This window comes from Haliotis cracherodii, unplaced genomic scaffold (genome assembly GCF_022045235.1).
Source record: "Haliotis cracherodii isolate W230 unplaced genomic scaffold, xgHalCrac1.p SCAF_4, whole genome shotgun sequence".
In the NCBI taxonomy this organism is placed as follows: Eukaryota; Metazoa; Mollusca; class Gastropoda; order Lepetellida; family Haliotidae; genus Haliotis; species Haliotis cracherodii.
Genome location: NW_027266297.1, coordinates 47,695,230 through 47,718,823, shown reverse-complemented (window position 1 = coordinate 47,718,823; position 23,594 = coordinate 47,695,230). Strand labels below are relative to the sequence as shown.

At 38.4% G+C, this 23,594-nt stretch overlaps 1 protein-coding gene across 1 annotated transcript in view; it reads right to left on the bottom strand.

The window, feature by feature from the left end:
* LOC139479081 (tyrosine-protein kinase SYK-like) overlaps positions 1-23,594 on the bottom strand; it is a 234,636-nt gene that overhangs the window by 96,136 nt on the left and 114,906 nt on the right. Inside the window, exon 9 of the mRNA XM_071261837.1 lies at positions 13,220-13,360. Coding sequence (XP_071117938.1) covers positions 13,220-13,360 — 141 coding nt within the window. The remainder of the gene's footprint in view (positions 1-13,219; positions 13,361-23,594) is intronic.

Here is a 23,594-nt window from a genome sequence, read left to right as displayed (position 1 = left end):
CTTGGAAATGAAAATAAAATATGTCCTGCAAGCGCCGTCTTCAGAAACAACACTATGCGTGATTGGTTGAATCTGTAGTCGAAATAACAATGAGTCAGGCTTCCTCACAGCTAGGGTTTCAAAGTCAAAGTTGAAAGTGAAACTTATAAATTTTCTTTTGACTGACATCGTGACTTGTGTGCACAGAAAATATCAAAATAGAACTTTATCAAATTTCGCGAGAATGTATCATGTGATTATTTTACACGATTTGATTGGCTAATAGTTTGCTTGCGTCCCAGATCTGCAATCTAATTTACATACAACAGTACTAGTCAACCAATGAGATTAATACACATCAAGGTCAGAAAGGTCAACAACGACAACAAGACTCATTTCATTCATAAATTGTAGTAAAACGTAATACCGGTAGTACTTCCAAATATGGCATACATTTCTTGGAATGGAATAACGTGAACATTTCTAGGAAATTTAAGAAGCAAAGTAATGGGAGTGTCAACAGACTACCGCAGACAGAAAAAAAACAGTATATCTTATTGAAATTAGGGACAATGATTTTGTAACCAACATCGCGCCAAATACTCAGAAAACCTGCATCATAACGAAGCCTGAGAACTGGTCGGATTGAACACGTCGTCAGCTGGTCAAGCTACCGATTGTGAAATTTCAATATCTGTTAGCGTTTATCTGAGATGATCTTTGAACGAAAATTATATGGGTAGATTGTGCTGGGTTTATTTTTGGAGGAGGAAAATGCAAACGGAAATTAAGCAAGCTGTACGTATAAGAAACTTATTGATTATTTATTGTTTCAAAATATTTGGTTTTCTTTGTAAAATTATTAAAAATAAAAGTTGAAAATTAATTATCTTCACTATTTTAAAAATCTCTCCCTTTGGAGGCAAATCTCCCCCATTTTGAAGTCAAATCTCCCACATTGTCATGATGAGGGGTTGACAGGTCTGTCCGCCGCTGGTGTCTTAATTTGCGAGAATTAAACATTTGGTTTGCATCCAACCATGCGCGTGCCTAATTATACAGCGTCAAGCTTTCAGAGCGCCAAAAAAGTTTTCCAAAGTAGAAATTAAGCAAAATGAATATTTATCAAGTTTCCTTTTGCTAGAACATATGCATGCTGTTGTGGTTTTTCAAAAAAATCTTCGTTCTCTCTGTTGTTAACAATATTAAAACAACAAGTACTATAAAATAAAATACGGAAATATATTACATATCATTTACGCATCCGGCTGCTCACAATACAATGCTAGTAAACAATATTTGTGTCCTAGGGACTGAATACCAATTAGACCAGGCCAGCTCTACAGACACTGACTCTCTCAAAGACAGCAAGTTACATTATACAGTTAATTGGAAACTGTAATCTCAAACATATCTAATGTTACTTCAACACTTTATCTTATACTTAGCAGTTGAATATTCTGTAAAATTGAAATTAATCCTCTATTAGTTTACAGTGACGAGTCTTGCAGGCTATATAATGCAGGCACGGCCCGTTATGTATCATTCAATCTTTATCTTTCTCACTTTCTTATGAAGGCATAATGATCGATAGTCTCTTCTGTCGCAGTGTGAAATATTAATTTATTGTGAATAATCCCTTTCTCCAGACATTAATTGATCACTCACCAACAACTGACAAGGGATTACTCCTGGTTAAGGCAATACTAAGTGATACAGTATACTGCAGGTTTAACTAGATTAATCAACTAATTAAGGGTTAAATGAGATTGTTTACTTAGAGTGTGATGCAATCCGTTTGATGTTGAATAACAAAGAGTGAATCTTCAAAAAGGGTAAGCATACCCAACACTACCGGAAGCACCTGGCATTCACAAATAGTGTTGTTCTAATACATCAAGGTATAATACTGACACGTTGCTAAAGGGTTATCGGAATAAATTTGAATTTGATTTTCACATATTTTCCTCCTTTGCTCATGAGCATATACATGGATATACATGCATATGCATTATAAATTTGAAATGCAATTGCAAATAAAGTTGTTTTTCAGAAGAGTCGTAACCGAGTCCTTTGGGATACGCCATCGCAACTTTCCCGTGCAGAAGAAACAGGTACGAGGACGCATTAAAGATAGCTGAGTTGATGCCCTCCGATAAAGTAACTATGACGAAGACGGCATAAAGATTTTTTACAGTACGACCCAAGAACTGCGAGTCGACGGAACTGCAGATGGCGAAGAGGCTCACTGATGAGACATACATGAAGAAGCTGGACAGTACAGCAGCTTTCCCTAAGGCAAGACGTGTCCGTTGACCACCATCCAAAAACCCATTCCCTGACATGAAGAAGGATATGTCATGTGTCAATAGCGAGTATGGAATCCCGTAGTACTGGTGTGGTGTGGTGTGGTGTGGTGTGGTGTGGTGTGGTGTGTGTAATATACGTAGGTGGGTTAATGACTGAATTTGCAGATGTGTGTGTTCGTGGTACTTCTATGGGGGTGTGATGTGTATTTTGTCTCAAAAGCCAAAATGGTTGGTTGTCTAAATAGTGACACTTTAATAAACTCTTCTTCTCCTTCTTCTTCTTTTTGTTCATTGTCAAGATGCTGTGTATTACTCCCCAGACTGCTGACATGTGTTATCATTTTTTATCTTCAAATATCAAGATGTGCCCACTGATACCGTCATTATGTTGATCGCCTGATTGTTTTGAACTATCAGTTGCGATATATTATATGATTGCTTTGTATAACATCGGCATGCTGTTCACTTTCATTCGGACTGGATGCTTTGCACAATAGCCAGAGTATCTCATGGTTAATTATTTTTTTATCATTTGCATTTACATAAGTAAAGAACATATCAATTTAATCTGAATACGTCAATGTGTCAATTTCAAGATTTTTTAAACATTTTCTTGCGCCTGTTGTACATTACATTTATGGTCGTAGTTTGTTGACTTTGCTAACGATATTAGGCTGAGCCCCAAGAAATGTTTTGAACATTTGATTGCATTTTAAGCAATTTTGGACAATATTCACACCAACAAATGTAACAGTGGCAAAAGTCAAATAAACAAAGATGGTGGATGTAAAATTTCGGAGTTAAATCAATACTTTTAAAAAATTGGGAAAAGTTTCTGCGCACCCGGCCACCTGGGTTCCAGCCACAAATGCCTACATCCACTTTTGCCTACAGTTACTATTGCCTACAAAAAAAATAAAACAGTGTGGAATAATGCCTACACAATGAAAACAACATACCCATACTAGGAATGAACTCTTTGAAATTTCTTTGAAATCATCAAATATCTGCTGGTGTATACTATAAGAACTAATGCAATGATGCAGAAATGATGCACTGATAGCAGGTGTCGCTGAAAATCACTGGTGCATGACTTTGTTTATTGTAGACAGTTGGCATTAGTGGCCGCCGCCGCCACCTGGGAGCAATACTGCCACAAACGTGCAATGTCCCTTTTCCCATCTTGAAGCATATTGAGAAAAGCATACCTTTGTACATGTACTTACTTATCTTTTGTAAAACATAAGACATTGATACAACATGTATCCCCGTGTTATGGGTTTTCGGACGCTGAATAAACATTCAAAGTTTTTTCACATGAACAACTGTAAAACATCTCATTCACTTATAAAAGACAACTTTATCATAAAAAAGTCATTATTGGAGTATTAACAATGTATGTGTGACGACCCCCCCCCCCCATCCCTCCTCCCGTTATAGTGCAAGTATTCAGGATAGATAACGTATGATGTCCGGAAAGGATCCCATGATTGTGTGATGAATAATAATATATATCTGATCGAAAACAGGACAATCCGCCACGGTTGTCCGGCAACACAATATTTTTGGAGTATTTAAAAAAAAATCTTTTGAAGAGGATTTTTCCAAGGACTGCCGTTTTAAAAAACGTGATTTTCCGCGTTCCGCCTAGATTTGACATTATAACAATGTATACCCTACAATTAAACCGACACCTCAGAACAAACCAAATTCAACACTTTAAATTAATAATAAAATAGTTTTCATCCTCTGTGCAATCCACTCTGTTGGCTAATCTGCCATGTGCACGAGAGCATGTTACAAATCACATCATGGCCTCCTCGTACAAACGAATCCAAGCTCATCACAAATTGATTTCAACATTTTCAAAACAGAAGTCACCGCCAATGCAATCACCCTCGACAGCTTATCCTCTCTGTACATTTGACCGTAAAGACTACTCACATACCAAGCAACACGCCAGGGAAAAGTACCAGATGGCTCAATCTATATAGCGCATCTATTTCAGATACTTCCTGCTAAAGTGTGCTTAGTTATTTGCTCTTTTATAGAAGATGGTCTTGAGTTTTGACCGGAAGCTGCTGATATCCAGGTATAAGAATAGATATTTTCCTTTTCAGCTGAAATTTCTTTGTAATGGGGTGTGGTCCATAATTTGGGGGTGTTTAGGGGAAAGCTATGAGATGTTAAAAAAATTGTGGCCACTAAAATATGCAGAAATTTGCGGATCCTCAGAAGATTCTCATGCCTTTATATCCTTTGATCTCCTGACATCCACATGAAACTAATTCATGGAGCAGTGCCAACTGTTTCAGGTTGTTGCCTGGACTGGAGGCACCACCATCTGTTACTGGCATGCAGATTGTAATGTTTGTTCAGGTTGGTAAGACTTTTTAAGTTCTTATAGGTGCACCATGGAGTGATTTGTGGACAAATACCAACAGCTTTGCAGTTCTTTGAGGACCAGTGTTATATGATGGTATATTCAACAATGTGTTTTGCACATGCTGTAGCTTGTCCAGATGATATTGCTGAATGCAAGCAGGAGACTGAGTTATACACCATGATTACCATTGTTTGATAACTCCTTAAAAAAAACCTACCTCTATTACATCACATCTATTACAGTGCAAGCTGAATTGGTTGGTTATGTGCACATTAAGATCATATCTCCCTCTTGAGGTGCTGGGATTTCCTTGATAAGTTGAAATCTTAAAACTATATAGACAATGTCTTGACTAGGTGCTGACCCCGACTAGTCCGGGTGAACCATGAATCCTAGATATGAGAGCAGTTGAATGGCTTGATTTGTGACTTGACCTGACCGGCCGATAGGAAGTTGTTAATGCAGCCATGCATTCTTTTTAACCTTAGATAAGCAAACCTGATGACAGGGTTGAAAATCCAGGTAAATAGCCTTGGAGCTGTTGATATTCCAAACGGTAGAACAATGAACTCAAACTTATGCCCATTGACTGCAACTCGTAGACAAGGTCAACAACTTGGGCAAATGGGGAAGTGAAGATGGGTGCCCTGTTAATCTAGACTTATCCATTGCCTGGTCTGAAGGTGCTCCTTAGCTTCTTGACTTTATTTGGAACATGGGATGCCTTACTAGATAATCCTTGATGAGGACATGCATGTTGATTATCATGTGCATGTCCAATATAGTTTTTTTCTGAACCAAGAAGACTGGTGAGTAGAATTCCCATTGTGGTGTATAACTCTTTTAGTGCGCTGATTGCTCCTTTGTCTACAAGCTTCTGTTTGTCTTCTGAATTTAAAAAAGCTTCTCTGTGAAGCAATGTGAATATCCAGACCTCCGGCAGTGGTACCCTTGATCCGAACAGGAGGTCCAATTCCATCAGCCACAAACAGAGCTAATCACAGATTTCTGTCAGTAGACAGACATGAACATCCAGAGGAGAGCAGCCTAAGTTGATTATCAACATCTTGAATGGCCATAATCACATTGTGTGAATGAGTTAAAATTAAATGTCGCATGATTAGTACATGTAAATATGCATCGATAGAGATGAGGCATGAAGGGGCTGGCACAGAGAAAGAATTGATTTCTTCCTGAACCAAGAAGTGGGCATTAAAAAAGTGCTGTCTCAGAATCTTGAGATCAATTATCTTCTGGAGTTGGTAACCCACTACAAGTGGAATCAGAAACATTGCAAGTGTGATAACCAGACAAGGATCCAGGACATCCAACCAAAATCCTATGGGGATGGGAATCCCAGATTGGATGACAGTCATTGTTGACCTATCTCCAGCTTCTTTGAGAAGAGAACCTTCTCTTTGAAGGCCCGGCGACCAGAAGATGTCTGCTTGGCTGAGGTAGCCTGGAAGCAAGAAGACTAGGCCTGAGAACTCCCTGTTCACACTGGAGTTCCCTCTGCCATGAAAAGAACCACAGTGGGAAGTCGACTTTGTTGGCTTGACAAGACAACAGGGAATTCTGCATCTCCTAAGAGAGTGATTTGGGATAAGTCCATCAATGAACGACTGAATCTTGGGTTGACATCTCCTTCCAATCATGTAGCAATGAATGAATGCCTGAAGCCATCCAGTTGAGTTAACTAGCCATGACAACAACAAAGTGATAAGCATTGTCAAGTGAAACCTGTGGAAGAGACAGCTTGGTTTTATAGATATGGAGAGGTAGTGTAGACAACAATGGGCTGATCAAGTCAAGATAGGGGGAGATGTGGAGAAGATTTATTCTGTGAAGTAGAGAAAAAAGAACATAAATTAACTGAGTTTTCACCAACCATGACCCTTCCCCAATAACAGCAGGCCCGAACTGACTACCTATCATTCTACCAAGGAATATATGGCACAACAATCCAAACTGGAAGACGAGAACACAGGATTGACTTAACCCTGCAAGTCCATAAAGACCACAATGACTCCTGGTAAACCATTAGAAATATAGTACACAGATACATAGAAATATAGTAGCCCCAGTATTAGGTTGTTTTTATGATCGGTAGTAATATCTTCATTCATATCAGAAAACACTACATGGTAATATTACACTTGTCACCATAAGTAATGACAATATATTTATACATAAAGTTATGGTGTTGTGTCTCATAGCTAGCCCATGCACTACATTATATTATCCACGTAGATCTGTTTGTTCTATGTTAACTAGTTAGTTCGGGAAACAAACCAGCGAAGAAAGATCATACCATCATTGTATTTACTGCACACACTTATATAGATTCACTCAATTCTTTATCATTTAACTCATGATATGAGTAAACTTGTCACATCAAGTACAATTGAAAATGCAATCATGTCACTGTGATATCTTATACTAGACAAGGTAGAATCTGTGGAAATGTGTATATTTAAAGTCGTGGGAGCAAATCATGTTATCATATGCTAAAGGGAAACAACAAGTGTTTATTTATTCTTTTCCGTGTTTCTTCGCAAGCTTTGTGTTGCACTCTGGGTGAAAATCTAGGAATGAATAAAGGATGAAGTGGTGTTTCCTTATTTGTTTCCTTTAGTATATGTAATATTGTGTGAAATGAATCTGATTGTATACATATTCATGTGTGTACTAGGCAACCTTCATTATTTAGTACATGTAATTCACACATAATTTATGACAGAGGGTCCGAGACAGTTCGTTTTTATATTGACTGAAGACCAACGATTTATGTACAAAGCTGGTCTTTGTGCCATGATAGATAAGCATGTACGTATACGTCGCCGTCTTTGTTGTTGTTGTTCCGACAGTTGTCACCAAATGTCCTGGGCTAGCATGCCTCAGAGCATGGAAGGCATGGTTTCGTACAGCTACAACGTTTGCTGGTACATCCCTCCCCTTGTGCACCCACATGATATCATCTCACTACAACTGGATGGGACAGGAGACAGAGAGAGGAACCTAGGCACAAGTACATCCATCCCATTTCATTCAGTGGAGGCAAACTTGGAATAGAATCATTGCGCCTTAGGTTCCAGACAGCATCTGAGGTCGATGGAAGAGTTTCTAGTGTACGACCTATACAAAACTACTTGACTTTGCTATGTTTTCTGAGAAAAGACTAGTGCCGAGGCCAACCAGGTCCTTGTGTTGATACTTGAACACCTGTCATGCTTTCTCCTTGCTTTGATCACTTAACTGAGATGTAGAGTTACATCCTGACATTGCATGAAAGACAAGTATTGTGATTACTTGGTCAGCATGAAGCAACCTGTAAGCTTCATACACCGGAACATACTTTTGAGCCTTTGAAGTGACAGCTTTCATGTAGAGATTTCTACATGTCATTCTGTCATAGTGTGCTAGAAGTAAAAGAAGTGACACGAGCTGATATGACTATCGTCTCCATATGGGCACAAACTGATCAGACAACTTGACTGTTGACTGTAAATCCACCTCCTGTAATGACTGTCAGTTTTTCTGCGGGGCTGTTTTCAATGAGATGATCAGACAGAAGTAAAGCGAAATCAGCTTTATTTTCCTCAAGAGCAAGGACGTTAGACAAGTCAGACGGGAGAGGGACCAACTCTCTAACTGACAAGACACTGGTTGGTTTCACTTCTTGCGTTTGGTCCTCGTGCCAGCTTTGAGTGATACCTCATGAAGCAATCAAGTAATTTTCAAATTCTCTAGTCTTTTGCTCGCATGTGTACAGTTCGGATGGCACAGATTAAACTTCAAGAAAAAACACAACACAATTGCACAAGGTCCAACTTTCATTCTCCCTCATTTAAGTACAGAATCCCACTGGGCATGCTTGCGGTATAACATCCGGTACATCCGGTATCCTAAAATATGGAAAAAACGAAATACTCATTTTTATGCTGAAACACTACACCATGTTGAGGACATTGGCAACAAACATTTGGCATAGTCACCAAATGTTCTTGCACCGTGTGACTTCCCAAGTGCCATGACCAGTAAGTGTTTGACCATCAAAGAGCAGACAGCTGGATGATACAAGTGAAAAACTTGGAGGGATTTGCAGACATTGTGTATATATGCTAACACTGACTGGTTGGTAGAAAGAAGAGTTCCAATGAGTGTTGGCCAAAGATAGTGGGATGAACATGAGTTCATGTTGTAGGATGTCAATCTTGATACAGTTTTGCTTCCCTTTGATATTTTGCATAGCTGCATATAATGACACAAATGTCTTGTTCTTTGGAATTGTTTTTTTGAGAGCAACATGCTAGTCGATATCTGAGGTCTTACATTGACTTGTGGTAACGAATGCTTTCATTTGCGCATGTTCTTTGCTTTCTTTACCTAACAGAGATTCTTGGATAGGAGGAGTAACCACATCTTTGTTAATCATGTTTATGAGTGGTGTGTGATGATTGTCCTGGGGTTATAGGACAGTGTCCATCTACTCAGTACAGATGCTATCCTCACGATGCCCACTAGTCTCCGCTCTTCTTTCCAGTAGCGTTTAGCCATTCAGAACTTTGATCTGCAGAAACCTGATTGAAGTACGATCGGAGCTTTTAACAACAAAGTTGTCTTGTCATTAAGGACTTCCAGTTGGAGGAAAGACATTTCAGGCCAGAATACAGTTCCCCACATAACAGCAGTTCATGGAATGTCCACAAGTATATACCTTTTCAGCCATAAAGGTACTGATCCCAAGATCAATCACGCAGCGCTCTCGAGAAGCATAGCAAGATGGTCACCATATACATGACGTCCCACCAGATTGTAGCATTCGGATCATTCTACTACTACATTGGCTCACCCAATCCAAAGATCACACAATCCAGACTCACTCATGGGTCATCCTATAACTCCAAGAAAGTTCACAGCGGTATGAAGCCCACCAAAGCAAGGTATTAGCAGATCCTTATACTCTTCAACTGACCACTTCAATTACCTAAGCTTCGGATACAGACCCTCACCACTGTTAATACCACACTTTGCTGCCCGACTGATTGTGCTACATGGAGCACTCGTCTGACGACCATATTCACCATGTCACTGAAGCAGGAGCTTGTGTGATTGGCAAGTAACCGGCTGATGTCTACTCTGGACTGGTCTCGCTAGCTGTTTGGTTGTAAAATGTCCATGAAGCCATTAGTGTATGAGCTTGTCGGGATATGATAAATGCCAGTGGTGTGTGCCTTCTTTGCTGAAGGGCATTCTGTGGGTGACTGTGTGTGTGAACCAGTCACCCGAGAGTTAACAATAAGGTTGACATTCAATCATTCCTCTGTTAGGTGCAGCAATTACATCACTCATTGCTTCAGGAATGTGCAAGGTATCTGCCTTGGTAATATTACTTTCCGGTGGACAACAAAATTTGTCATTTGTTACAAGTTATTAAAGTAAACAGTTTGGTACAAAATTGAATGTGTTGTCTAGGACTTTGAATTCAGATTAGGGATATTCTTGGGTAAGCCACCCCCAGACATATGTTTATTTTATGTCAGTATTAAGTAATTAACAGCAAAGCAGTATTCAGCATTTCAGAATTTTGATGTCAGAATTAAGGATTATTATTTTTCTTGGGTATAGCACCCACAATATCAGGGCAAGCTCCGTCAAAGACACGTGAAAAACACCCATTGTACTTAAAAGGGTAAAAGAACCCACAAGTACCGTTTGAGTCGTGCGGTAAAGTTGACTCCTGGTTTCAAATTTCTTTATGCAGAATATTTGCTGAGATGTTTAATTTGTCCTTTTTATGACATTACTCATTATCATTATCACTATTCGGTACTGAGTCGCACCGCCAAGCCAGATTTCTGAATTCAAAGAACCTTCAGTGATATATTTATTGAATCTGTGCAAAACGGTAATTACCTTGTAGTGAAATTGCACATTACAAAGATCACTTTCAAACTGGCACTAAATCAAATTGGCTAGATGATCACTTTCATACCGTCAATGCATAGGTATATTTGATGCACAAGGATTTCAATGATATCAATGAATTCATCTAACTGATTTTGTTCACATTAGCACTATTGTTTCCGTTGGTGAAAAACTTCATACATATCAATTTCGACTTGTTTAAGCTTGGGGCCCAAGCTTAACGGAATGGAGGGAAGTTGTCATAGCAACTGATTTACGACAACCATTGCCTGAAGAACATTTGATTCCAAAGGCAGATAGCCTGTAGCCATGACATGTGCATGTCTCCATAACTTAATTGTCACTATGTATTAGGCGCTAATCCCTGTTGTTAATCCTCATCAACATGTCATTGTATATTGACTGTCAGCCAACCTGGACTACCGAATCACTTCCCGTTAATTACTGTTATTTATTGTATGACATTTACGGCCTTAATTGATCATACCCTGAGCTGTGTCGGTTCATATGTCCCATGTCCAGAGCAACGTCATTGTCTCTTTGTCTGTCCATTGTTGTTCATTGCAATATATGTGTTATCATTACACTGTTAATAAGCTTGGTATTCCGAGTGCTGGTGCAGGGACAACCTCGAGCAGGATGTGCCGCTCATAGGAAACGTCCGCTCACCTCACATATGCCTGAGCTGGAAGGTTCGCTCACCGCAGTGTTTGCGTTGTCAGAGCAGGTATTCCGCTCATCGTGCAATTGTTGTTTATTGTTTACATGTTGTGCATAAAGCATTCGGGGACAGTGATGTCAGGACTTAACCCCCAAAAAGTACGAGAATCTGTACTTTACTGAGAAAGTGTTATCCCAAATATAACATTTGTTACATTTGACCACTTTCTAAATGGCATTGTGTATTCATAGGTTTCGGCCATGGGAGCCGTGCCAATTTACACTTGTCAGAGGGGTACTCAAAGTCTGTGATCTAGACTACCAGTTGTCGGACTTTCATTTTTGTGGAAGCCTCGGTGGCTGAGTGGGTTAGATTTGTGGCTTTGTGTGCTGGCGATTAGGTGCCTCACTCTGGCAAGTGTGGGTTCGAATCCCGGATGGGGCCCAACCCAAAAGCTCTGATGGGACATAAAATCTGTCTGGGTGATCCACTGTTGGTCCCAATGCAGGAATGGTAGAGTGTCTATGACCAAACGGCCCCACTGTGGTAGATTGGTTCTTGGCTACAAAATCTGGGAGCGATCTTAGTGTGATTGAGGTCCAATGTTGATCATGAGTGAGACTAGAATAGTCCAAGGCATGGAGTTCTGTTGGTTCAAGTTGGACTTGGGCTGCCGTAACAGATCTCGACGGAGAGGTAACTGGCGAAGTACTTCCATAAGTAGACTTAATAATCGGGGGAACCCCGTTCTGCTGGTCTAAATTGGTGCTATCAAGATTATCATGCAATCCATCTCCTCCACCTTGTGGATGACCTTGTCTAGGAGAGACCATGGTGGGAATGCTTTTGCAAATAGATCCATCAATCCATCGATAGTGCGTCGATCTGGTGAGTCCCTGGGATGGGATGACATAAATCGGAGTTGATGGTTCTTGTAGGTGACAAATAGATGTTGGTGCAGTGTGTCCCATAACGTGATTACCCACGCAATAAATCTGGGGATGTAAGATCCATTCTGTTGCCACTATTCTCCCCTGGCGGGAAAGCTGTCAGCAAGGATGTTCGGTTTCCCGGTAATATGGCTTGCTTCCATCCGACAACTGATGGAGTCTCCTTGTCTACTTCAGTCGATTCTCCGTTCATGTCAGGTCATGATGAAATGTAAAAAATGTGTTGTCAGCGAACCAATGCCAAATCCCTGGCAGTTGTGAACTGGCTACATGATGTAGAGCGACAGGCGTATGGTCCAGTGGTTGTAGTGTTGCGCATAAGTGATCATGTAAGTCAGTCTGTACAAATACTGTATACTACACAGATCCCATAAGATTGGTTGACCTGATTACGGTCAAAGATGTTTACAGTCTTGACACGTGACATGTAATTTTTCCTGTGGAGTAAACTGTAATCCTGTTTGCTGAGTCGTGTTGACTCCAGCACAAAGGAAAAAAGTGAGGTTCCTGCCATTGCATACGTTATAGCTTGGGTGGTTACAATGTTATTTGAGAACAACTAATTGTGTGTGATTGACAGTGAAGAAGATGTCTGTTGAAAATCTGAAGCCAAAATACAGGATTTATGGCAGAGATGTAATAGAGGTAGAGATTTCATAAGAATTATGCATTTTCATTTTGTGTGCATATATATACTCTTAAAAAAAGTAGGGATCATGAAACAAAATGTTAATACTAAGTATTAGAACAAAGATAAGTGTTGATGACAAACATCCTATGAAAAAACATTTAAAACTCCAACACACATCCTATAGTTTGCACTTGACACATGCAATAGCGCCACCGGTGAGTAGGGTGTCTTTCCTGATTTTGACACTTTCAAGGAAGGTCAATTGATCTCTGTGGACCATTACTTCTGTGAATGTTGCAAAAGCAATACATAGAGCACTGTTAAAATCAAAAGTACCAAAAAGTAATGTAAATTATTCTTGCATTTACTTACCTAGTTTGTCTTGGAGCTGTATCTGTGACGGGTTCAACTGGAAGCGTTTGGATTCCCTCCGAACTTTTACATATTCATCCTCTAAGTTGTCTCCATCAATAGAAATCTGTATATCTCGAGCAGCCCCAAAATCCAGAGTATCTAAAATGAGACAATTAACATCATGAAAGTAAAACCATTTTGATTCTATACATCTACAGATCCATATAAAAGGGGCATACCCCAAATTGTTAGACAGTGGAGTAGAGATGGCCTGTCAAAACATATAAGATTTACCTGTTGTGGTAATGGACTAGTCTATGACGACTAAATCCCCGGGTATAATTAAGATCAAATAAATAAATAAATAACGTTTGGTGTTAAAGGGTTTAAAAAATGGCCTTCTCAGATACAATATGATAATATGTTTCTTTCAAGTTTATACCCGTTTGATACCATTTGATCATGAAAGCAATATAACGAGAATATCATAAGTTGTAGAAGAACTCATGGCGTACATGTGGTTTTATGCATCCCCATGATCCGGAGGCAAGTGGAACAAAACCTAATGAAGGACGCCTAAAACCACATGTACCCCGAGCTACACTGCTATAACAAAATTTATCTTACCGACATATTATATTTTGCCATTGTTAAAGAACTAAATCAAATTCAAAATTGATAGAAACAGCTGTTCGTTTTAGCTGAGGTTAACTTGTGTTATGTCACATGACTTTTATTGACTGGCTTCGAAGTGTGGTTTATTGACCTTTTTCACACGTCGCTACTTCTGGTTTGAAAACGAGGCGCTGAAAGCAGAAGCTGAAGGCTGGATAGCACATGATACACATGGAGATGTCAACAAGGCACGCAATCGCGACAAACTGTGACAATTTAACCATTCTGGTACTATCACGGCAACATTTATCGTAAGTATTGAACATTGAACATTATTCTTATTCTTATCATTAACAAAATAGTCTGAAGCATAGTATCACAAGTCGTGCCGAACTGGTTACAAACAGATTCCTGAGAAATGGCGGAGCTCTCAACCATAGGAACAACTAAGACAGCATCAAAATAGAAGAGGCACACAAGAAAGCCATGATATCAGTGTCGGAAGTTGTCAACAGCAAGAAACTGAAAGTGAAGACTACAGGAGAAAAGTGCAAGTGTGTCAATCGAACCTAATTGGTAGGCGTTTCATACAGCTGAGTCGACATCAGTCTGTTGTACACGATTAATGATTGGAAATGTCCATGTGACAAAATGCCAATTTGTCTTGGTAAGGCTCATAGTTCTCAATTTTCTTCTTTAGCTTGGTACTCCTGTGGTCTTGGTTTGGGTGTGCAGTGTCCTGAAGACTATCGGTATACACCTTCAGTAGATCTTCTTCTCTTTCAGTATCTTGCTGTTGATAACTTCCGACGGTTGAGAGCTCCGCCATTTCTCAGGAATCTGTATGTAACCAGTTCAGCACGACTTGTGATATTTTGCTTCACAGGCAAATAGGTCCTTCCCTCTGATCCGCAGCAGGAGAGGCTCATCGTTTTGACGTTGAACTACTTTGATGACATGCTGCCATCCATCCCGACTGAAGTTTGTGAGGCCTTCTGTTGTCCAGCTTCCTTTTGACTTGAATTTCTTTCATGAATACGAAGTACAAAAGATGCAGTCAGGTTGGAAGATGGGCTCATAGGATGGACACCGAATTGGGTGGCCAGCTAGTTCCAAAGATTCAATTTCAGGTTGTTTCAAATAGTAAAGGTTCATTGTAAAACGCTGATAATATTCTCTGTGATAGCCATGGGTCTCTTACAGAACTGCCGCAGGCTTGTACATGACACTTCCATTTGATTTGGCATTTCTGGAGGTTCTGCCATCCTTCTACGCTTGATCTCTCCTCCAGCTTTTCCATCTTCTCATCAGGATCTTTGGCTTTGCTCAGACGTTGTAGTGGGCCATACTTCAAGCTAGGTACTTGTATGATGTACACTGGCTCTGGATCACTGGGGATACGTTTCCGTTTAGGTTGAAATGTCAAAGCTGTCTTCGAGTTGTTCCAGGTTGTATAAGATGTTGGTCTCAGTCACAAGAGTTCAACCTCAAAAAGACACATAATCACGGGTTGACATTGTTACAAGGTGGGACATTTCCATATATATTAACTTGGGTAATCTGAAAGAGAATCTTAAGTATTTAATTGGAATATCATTTATTTCTGTGAATGCATGGTCCCTGTTCATTTCAAGCCATTCATATACGATTTGGACAATTCACATTTGGACATTTTCTGTAAATTGGAAACTTAAGTAGCTAAGTTATGTATGAATTAAATGTTAGTAAGTGAATTCGTCTTTTACCTTTGGTGGTGCCCCCTATCAAATTCACCTTAACTAGTAGCTATACTAAAGAATCTGAAACTCAACTTGAAATGGCAAAATTTGTCAAAATATCAAGCCTGCATCCAAGAAATTGATTTGTATATTTGCTGAAATAAATAACATTTACATTATGATCAGTTTTTTTGCATCTTGAATATGTTTCACATGGGTACATTTCATTCAAAGTTCTGAAATCAACTCGAACATTATACTGTGAACCTCTTATATGCATACAAAAGTGAGTGATATCAGAGTTGTCAAGAAGTATTCTGTATGATTGTCCACAAGTAGATCAATAATCAGCCTACATCAAATTATGGTGTTTATATATGGTTTCCTATGGTATATAACACATCAAAGTCGGTGAATAACACACAAGATGACAAGCCAAATCCTAAGCATACATCCAAGCGTTGTTCTGATGTAGCTAAGCCGAGAATGCAATATTGGGTATCCTACTCTGATATTATAAGAGTAAATTTGTTCCACATTGTGCAAAAGATTTTCACCTGGTAACATCACATGTTAAGAAGTACTTCAAGAGATGTACAGGAACATGTGTTAGAAGATTATAGTGGCATAGCACAAATACCTAGAACATATACCGGATTAAAGGTTTCTGCGAGAAGAATTTGGTTTTGTCGTTATATATGACGTTTGATTTGCCATGGGTTGGTCCATATTCACACAATACCAAATATTGATACCTCATTGGAGAGGTACTTATATATGGCTTCCAGTGGTATATCACACTTGAAGATCAGTGGATCACTAGTGAGATGACAACCCAAAACATAATCACATTCCCCAAGTGATATACGGCAAAACCAGGCAAAAACGCGATATAGGGTACCATACTTTGAAAGGCTGTAAGAACAAGTTCGTCACAACTTTTTTCTGTTAACATTCAAAATCATGTTTAGTATGTTTATGGGCTTTAAAAGAAATTAGTGGGGTTTGGAGGTGAGGGGGGGAAGAGAGGGGGCTGCTCGTTGGTCATACCTAGCTCACGGCCTATTGTAAAATTTAACATTACCGTGTCCGGAAAAATGAAATTTGATGATAAAAAAACCAAAGCAGATGACAATCCCCTAAACACATTACGGCAACGGCCATGATAACCCGATACACGTAAGTTCCATGCAAATTGAAATGCACATGCGTTCCCCCATTTCTTGCCCTATAAAAATCCTCCAAGATCGTATAACATTCATTCAGTTGTCATAGCGACTGATTTACGACACCCATTGTCTGAAGAACATTTAATTGCAAAGGCTCATTACCCTGGAGCCATGACATCTATATGCCTTGAAACACTTAATTGCTATTATTTATGAGATGCTAATCCTAATTGTTAATCCCCATTTTTCTACATATCGACCATCTGCCATCCTGCTGATGAATTACTGTTTACATTTATATTTATCACTTACTAAATGTCAGGTGACCTTGGCTATATAAGCCTTGGTCAAGAGAGATTGAAAAAAGGAGTAAAAAAATAAAGGTCTTACCGTTAGCCTAACTAGTGTTAAGCTGGGTGCTCCAGGGCACCAAGACAACAACCACAACCACTATGTGCTGACCTGGCACAAAGTGTCTTTTGTATGTATATATCTACATGTATAAAGTAAAACTGTATATACCGCAAGTCATCGTCTTCAAGTTGTCACTTCCTACTGAGAACCATACGTCAGCCCCTCGCATATACGAGTGTGCAAATTATTCATTAATCAACGCCAGACCACACGCGTTGTTACATTATTGAATTGCTACCGCATGCCAAGATTGACAAGAAATCAGCGACACCAAACCCTTGGAAGATTGCAAGCTGGACAAACCGCCCAACAAGAAGCCAATGCATTTTAAGACCATATACAGACTCCAGCAACAGTACCAGACCACCAACACTACACATGACCACCCACGTAGTGGCAGACCAAGGGTCACCACCACCTGACGTCAGGATCGTCAGACAGCATCTTCAAGATCGCTATATTACTGCTGTGGAAACTGCTCGACAGACCATGAGGACACACCAGCTACACATAAGTGCAGACACCCTGCGTCAACGATTGACGAGCAAACACCTCCACTGTCACATGCCACACCGAGGACCCCTTCTGACACCAAGTCATCGCCGGACCCATCTTCAGTGGGCAACACAGCACCAGCATTGGCGCCACTAGCAGTGCAGAAGAGTCCTCTTCTCAGAGCACCAGTGGGACAAGATTCAAAGACGGCTGAATGATGTCCGACCAAGGCTGACAACTGCAGCTGAACTGCGTCAGGTGTTCCTCAGAGTGTGGGCTCAAGTGCCTATGGCCTTCATCAACCACCTCATCCATTTCATGTATCGACGTTGCACGATAGTCATCAATGCACATGGCGGACACACGAGATACTGACTTGTGATCCCAGAGACTAGTGTTGTGTTTCACTTTAAGAACATTTGACACTTTAATTTCACCCTTGATGATCAGTTTGTCTCACAGTAAGTTTGCAGTGTTTGGACAAATAAGGTTTCTAATATATCTATCCAGGGTGATGTTTTTTTTGCAGTTCAGTATAGATAAATGTCAGAAACTAACTATTATGTTGATATAATTTATCTTATTGTAAACTATTAAGAATTTACAATCATAAACAAATCAGAATTTTGCATCAGTTTTGTATTTGATGTAAATTATAAGTGACTCAATACATTCCAATGAAATATTCATAGAGAGAATAACAGTAAATCTCTCATTGTAAAATTTAGAAACTATGGTACGAAAGAGTCTATCCTTGTAAATGCTAAACGACTCAAAGGTACTTCATACAGTATTTTGGAAGACTATTCATTAAACGTTAGAAATAAGCGTAAAATGTTAAAAACAATAATGGAGGATTCAAAGGCACTTGGTGAGAAATGTAAGCTTAGATTTGATAAACTGATTTATGAAAATGGAAAGGCTCTCATATATGACCCTGAAAATGAAAGGCCAGTTGAGATTAATAGAACAGTATTCAGCGCAGGTCGCGGCCGCGGACGTACTGTGTTTTGTTCATGTGGAGGTCATGGTTGGGGCGGACCCGCACGTGGCACTTACAGCTCGGATCTCGGCCGGGCCGTGGATTGTAACGGTAAAAGAAGAGACTTTTCGTTCATGTCATGGAACGTTAACGGTTTGAATTGCACGTTGAAGAACAATTCATTCGTTGAGTTTTGCTCTTCATTTGAATTGTTTTGTTTAACAGAAATTTGGAGCAACTGTTCTGAAGAAGATATGAAACAAAGCTTCCCCAATCACAATATTATGATAAACTTTTGTGAATACAATACCAGGGGTGGTGTCGCTCTTTTCGTCAAATATGAACTTCTTAAAGGCGTTAAACATGTTGATTTAACTTGTACCGACTGAATATTTATTATACTTGATTACATATTTTTTGGTTTATCACGTGATACTTTACTTTTGTTTTCTTACGTACATCCTGAAACTACGTCAACAAAGTCTGATGTCCATGATGTTAGAGGTATTGATTATCTTGAGCAATGTTTACTTAAGAAACTTTGTAAATTTGAAGATCTTGCCATTGTACTTGCAGGAGATTTAAATGCAAGAACTGGTATTTTGCAAGATTTTATTACATCTGACGATGATGAGAGTGAAAAATAAATCTCAACATTAAATGAAATGGAGTATTCAGGTGATACATTCAATACTCTGAGGTTCTCTCAAGACACTGTTATTAATGAATATGGAAAAGATCTTATCAGTCTATGCTGTACATTTGATATGTATATTCTTAACGGTCGTTTTCCAGGAGATATAAATGGCTCTTTTACCTGTTTTGCCAATAACGGTGCTAGTTTAGTTGATTATATTGTCTGTTCAATGGCATTGTTCAGTTCTATTGAGGATTTTTGTGTTCACACACGTGCAGAGTCTGATCATTTTCCTATATCATGTTCCTTAGTTGGTGATTCTCCATCGCTTCAACATTCAGAAACAGAGACTATACCAAGCAAGTTGAATAAATATGTCTGGAAGGAATCTCGGGCAGCAGATTTTATTGATACATTGAATGTGAATATTCAAAAAATAGATGTAGATTATTTTAGTTCTCTTTGTAATCATGACACTTCAGAGGCAGCAGAACTGTTACGCTACTACCATTCAGCAGTGTGCAGATGAAAATAAGATGAAAGTAAAATAACGAACTTTGAATGCGTGCACAAATGAAGCTTGGTATGATGACGAATGTCACTCATTAAAACTGGAAAAATTTATGTACCTTGATAAGTTTAGATTGTCAGGAAATCTTGATTTTTTGCATAGTTTTAGACGTACAAGAAATAAGTATAGAGAGGTTTGTCGTTCTAAATCATCCGTCTATGCAAATACACTTGCTGTAGATATTGTCAACTCTAGTAAGCAGAATCCCAAAGCTTTTTGGTCTTATGTAAAGTCCATTATTAGAAATCCTAGTAATAAACGCCAAGGCGATATAAGCAGTAAAGCATGGATTGAATACTTTACTCAGGTGCTCAATATTCAAGACAATGTTACAGAAACAGAATTCATGTCTTTTGTCAGTAGTTATATTGATGATATAGATAATTTGGAGATTGATGAGGGTACAAATGACATGATAAACCAGCCCATAACTGAAGAGGAGATCGTCTTTGCTATTTCATCTTTAAAAAATAATAAAGTGCCTGGCCCTGACGGCATTCCCCCGGAGGTCTACAGTGTGGTGGGAGTATTTTGTTACCTTACCTTAAGATTTTGTTCAATTTCATATTTATGAAAGGGACATATCCTCCACAGTGGTCAAAGAGTATTATATTTCCTTTACATAAGAAAGGAAGTACAAGTGGTGTTAATAATTATAGAGGCATTTCTTTGATTGACATATGTGGGAAAATATTTACTTTTATTCTTAACAAAAGACTCAACGATCTTGTATGTTTTTACGACAAATTACCAGAGTGTCATGCGGGTTTTCGCAAAGGATATTCTACAGTTGCTAATGTTTTTACTCTACAGTGCCTAATCCCAAAACACTTGTCTAAATCAAAAGGTAGATTTTATTGTAAATATGTTGATTTTCAAAAGGCTTTTGATTTGGTGAATAGAGATTTGCTATTATATGTTTTATCTACAAATTGTATCAATGGAAAGATGTTGAATATGATACGTGATATTTATGCAAAAACAATTTCTTGTGTGAAACTTGATAACTTTTCTTTATCAGATTATTTCGAATGTCTTCGTGGAGTTAGACAAGGTTACGTTTTGAGTCCTCTTTTATTTTCTATTTTAATCTATCAGTTGAAAAGACTCATTACAGAGGTATGGTGGTAGAGGTATATTTGTCGGTGAAGATTTTAATTATCTGTTTTTATTGCTGTATGCTGATGATCTATTTGATGACTCAGTTATTGGTCTGCAAAGAAATATTAATATTTTATCTTCTTTTTGTAAAAAAATGGGGTTTGAAAGTTAACTTTGATAAAACTGAAATATTAGTTTTCTGAAATGGTGGAAAACATAAAAATGCTGAAAAATGGTTTCATGATGATGTACATATAAAGATAGGAACATATACAGTCGTGCCTCGTTTATACGGACACTTGCATCATTTCACAATTCGTCCGTATAAACGAATTTCCATATAACTGAAACCAGCTTCTTACTGGAAGAGTTACTTCCCTTCAATTATGCAAAATACACAAGGTAATCTTAATCCCTAGATGTAAAACAATTCCTCGTAATGTTCTCGTAATACGTAATCAAGGTCAACTTTGACCTCTGACCTCCACAGACGCCATATTTATCGAAGGGGATTACATGTACAATAAACAAGCTCGTCTCAAACGTAACTCAGTGTCACTTGGTTAATTGACTTCTCACGAATCAAAGGATTTCCACCAGCGGAAGTGTATTGTCCGGATAAGTGAGACAATTTTGAGTGCATTTCAGTGTTTTGTGTATGAAAATGACCGTCCGGTTCCGGAAACTGAATTTCCGGATATACAGGTAAATTTGTATAGTAATTATTTCGTTTTGAATGAAAATCGTCCGGGAAACGAGGTTTCCGGATATCTTAAGTCCGTATAAGCGGGGCACGACTGTAATAGTTATTTAGGTGTTGTATTTTCAAACCGATTATCATGGTCAAAATGTGTGCAAACTTTAGTCCAGAAAGCTAATAAAGCATTTATTCCCATTAAGCAATTACACATTAAACTTAAATCCCTTCCTTTACCAATATTGTTTCAATTGTTTGATACACAAATAAAACCAATATTATTTTACTGTTCAGAATTCTGGGGAACCCACAATTGTGATGTTTTAGAAGCCATACAAACTAAATTTTGTAAATATTTACTGGGTGTCGGGAAATCTCGTACAAATGTTGCTATTTTGGGTGAATGTGGACGCTATAAATTGTATTGTGAGACTTATGTACATTGTGTGAAATATTGGTGTAAACTAACCACTATGTCAAATGAAAGATATCCTAGACAGTGTTATAACATGATATATAGATTAGATCAAGTAGGAAGAGTTACATGGGCAACTAACATTAAGAATATTTTGTATTCATATGGTTTTGGTTTTGTATGGGAAAATCAATCTGTTGGTCACACTGATTTATTTATATGTGAGTTTTCACAAAGAGTTAAAGATTGTTATATACAAACATGGCATTCACAAGTTAATGATTATAAACATTTAGAATTTTATTCGTCACTCAAAACAGCATTTGTTATTGAACCGTATATTTTAAAAATCACTTGTAAAGAACTAAGAAGAATGTTATCACTATTAAGAATTGGAGAATTAAATATCATGTTGAATATTGGAAGAAAAAGTAATATTGATTTTAATTTTAGATTTTGTCCTTTTTGTAAGAACATCATTGAAACTGAATTACATTTTATGCTATAATGTCCATTATATGATGATATCAGACAGAAAAACATTCCAAATACATATTGTAAATCTCAGTTATTTAAGCATATAAGCTCAGGCAAACTAACTGATTTACTTCAATGCTGTAAATATATTAAAGAGGCTATTGTATTACGTTCATCCCATTTGTAATACTTGTTTAATGTTGCACCAATATGTATATTCTATATGTCAATATTTATCTGTACATGGGCCTGTGGCCTTTACACTGAAGAAAGAAATTGAATTGAATAAGATATTAGACCTCTAGATCTACTCGTACTGCTGTGATTGTGAACAGTTGTTAAATAACTTGTTATTTTGATTGTCAATGTTGACAGATTAGATAGCATGAGGTGTAATATTTCAACAGAATTATTACATAAAGGGTGTGTAAATATCCAAAGTGAAGTACAGTTGATCTGCAATTTCGTAAATAATATTTCTACCAAAATTATATTTACTTTTCTGTACCAAATTAATCATGTCATGAAATGAACAAAAACCCAACTAATTAATGGCAAGATGTTCAATCTACATGTGATCTTTATGTACAGAGACAGATAACTCTTTAAAAGTCAGTATTCAAATATTTCAAATTCATAAACTGAGATTGAGATTACTATAAACAGACATTTGAGACCAACTTGTGTTATTCTGTGACAAGCAAAATAGCGACTTGTGGACCTCTAATGGCCATTTTTGCAACCGGGTTCGGCAAACTGGCATACCTAAAACATTTGGTTGTTTTTTTGCCTTATGCTGCACACAGCAATATTCCAGCTATATGACGTCAGTCTGTAAATAATTGAGTCTGGACCAGACAATCCAGTGATTGATATCATGAGCATCGATCCACGCAATTGGGATTGATGACATGCGTCAACCAAGTCAGCAAGTCTGACCCCCCAATCCTGTTAGTCGCCTTTTACGACAAGCATAGTCGCCTTTTACGGCAAGTATTGGTTGCTGAAGAGCTATTCTACCTCACATCTTCATGTGTCTCAAAGGGGCGTTCGAGTAGCCTAGTGGTTAAAGCGTTCGCTCGTCACGCCGAAGACCCGGGTT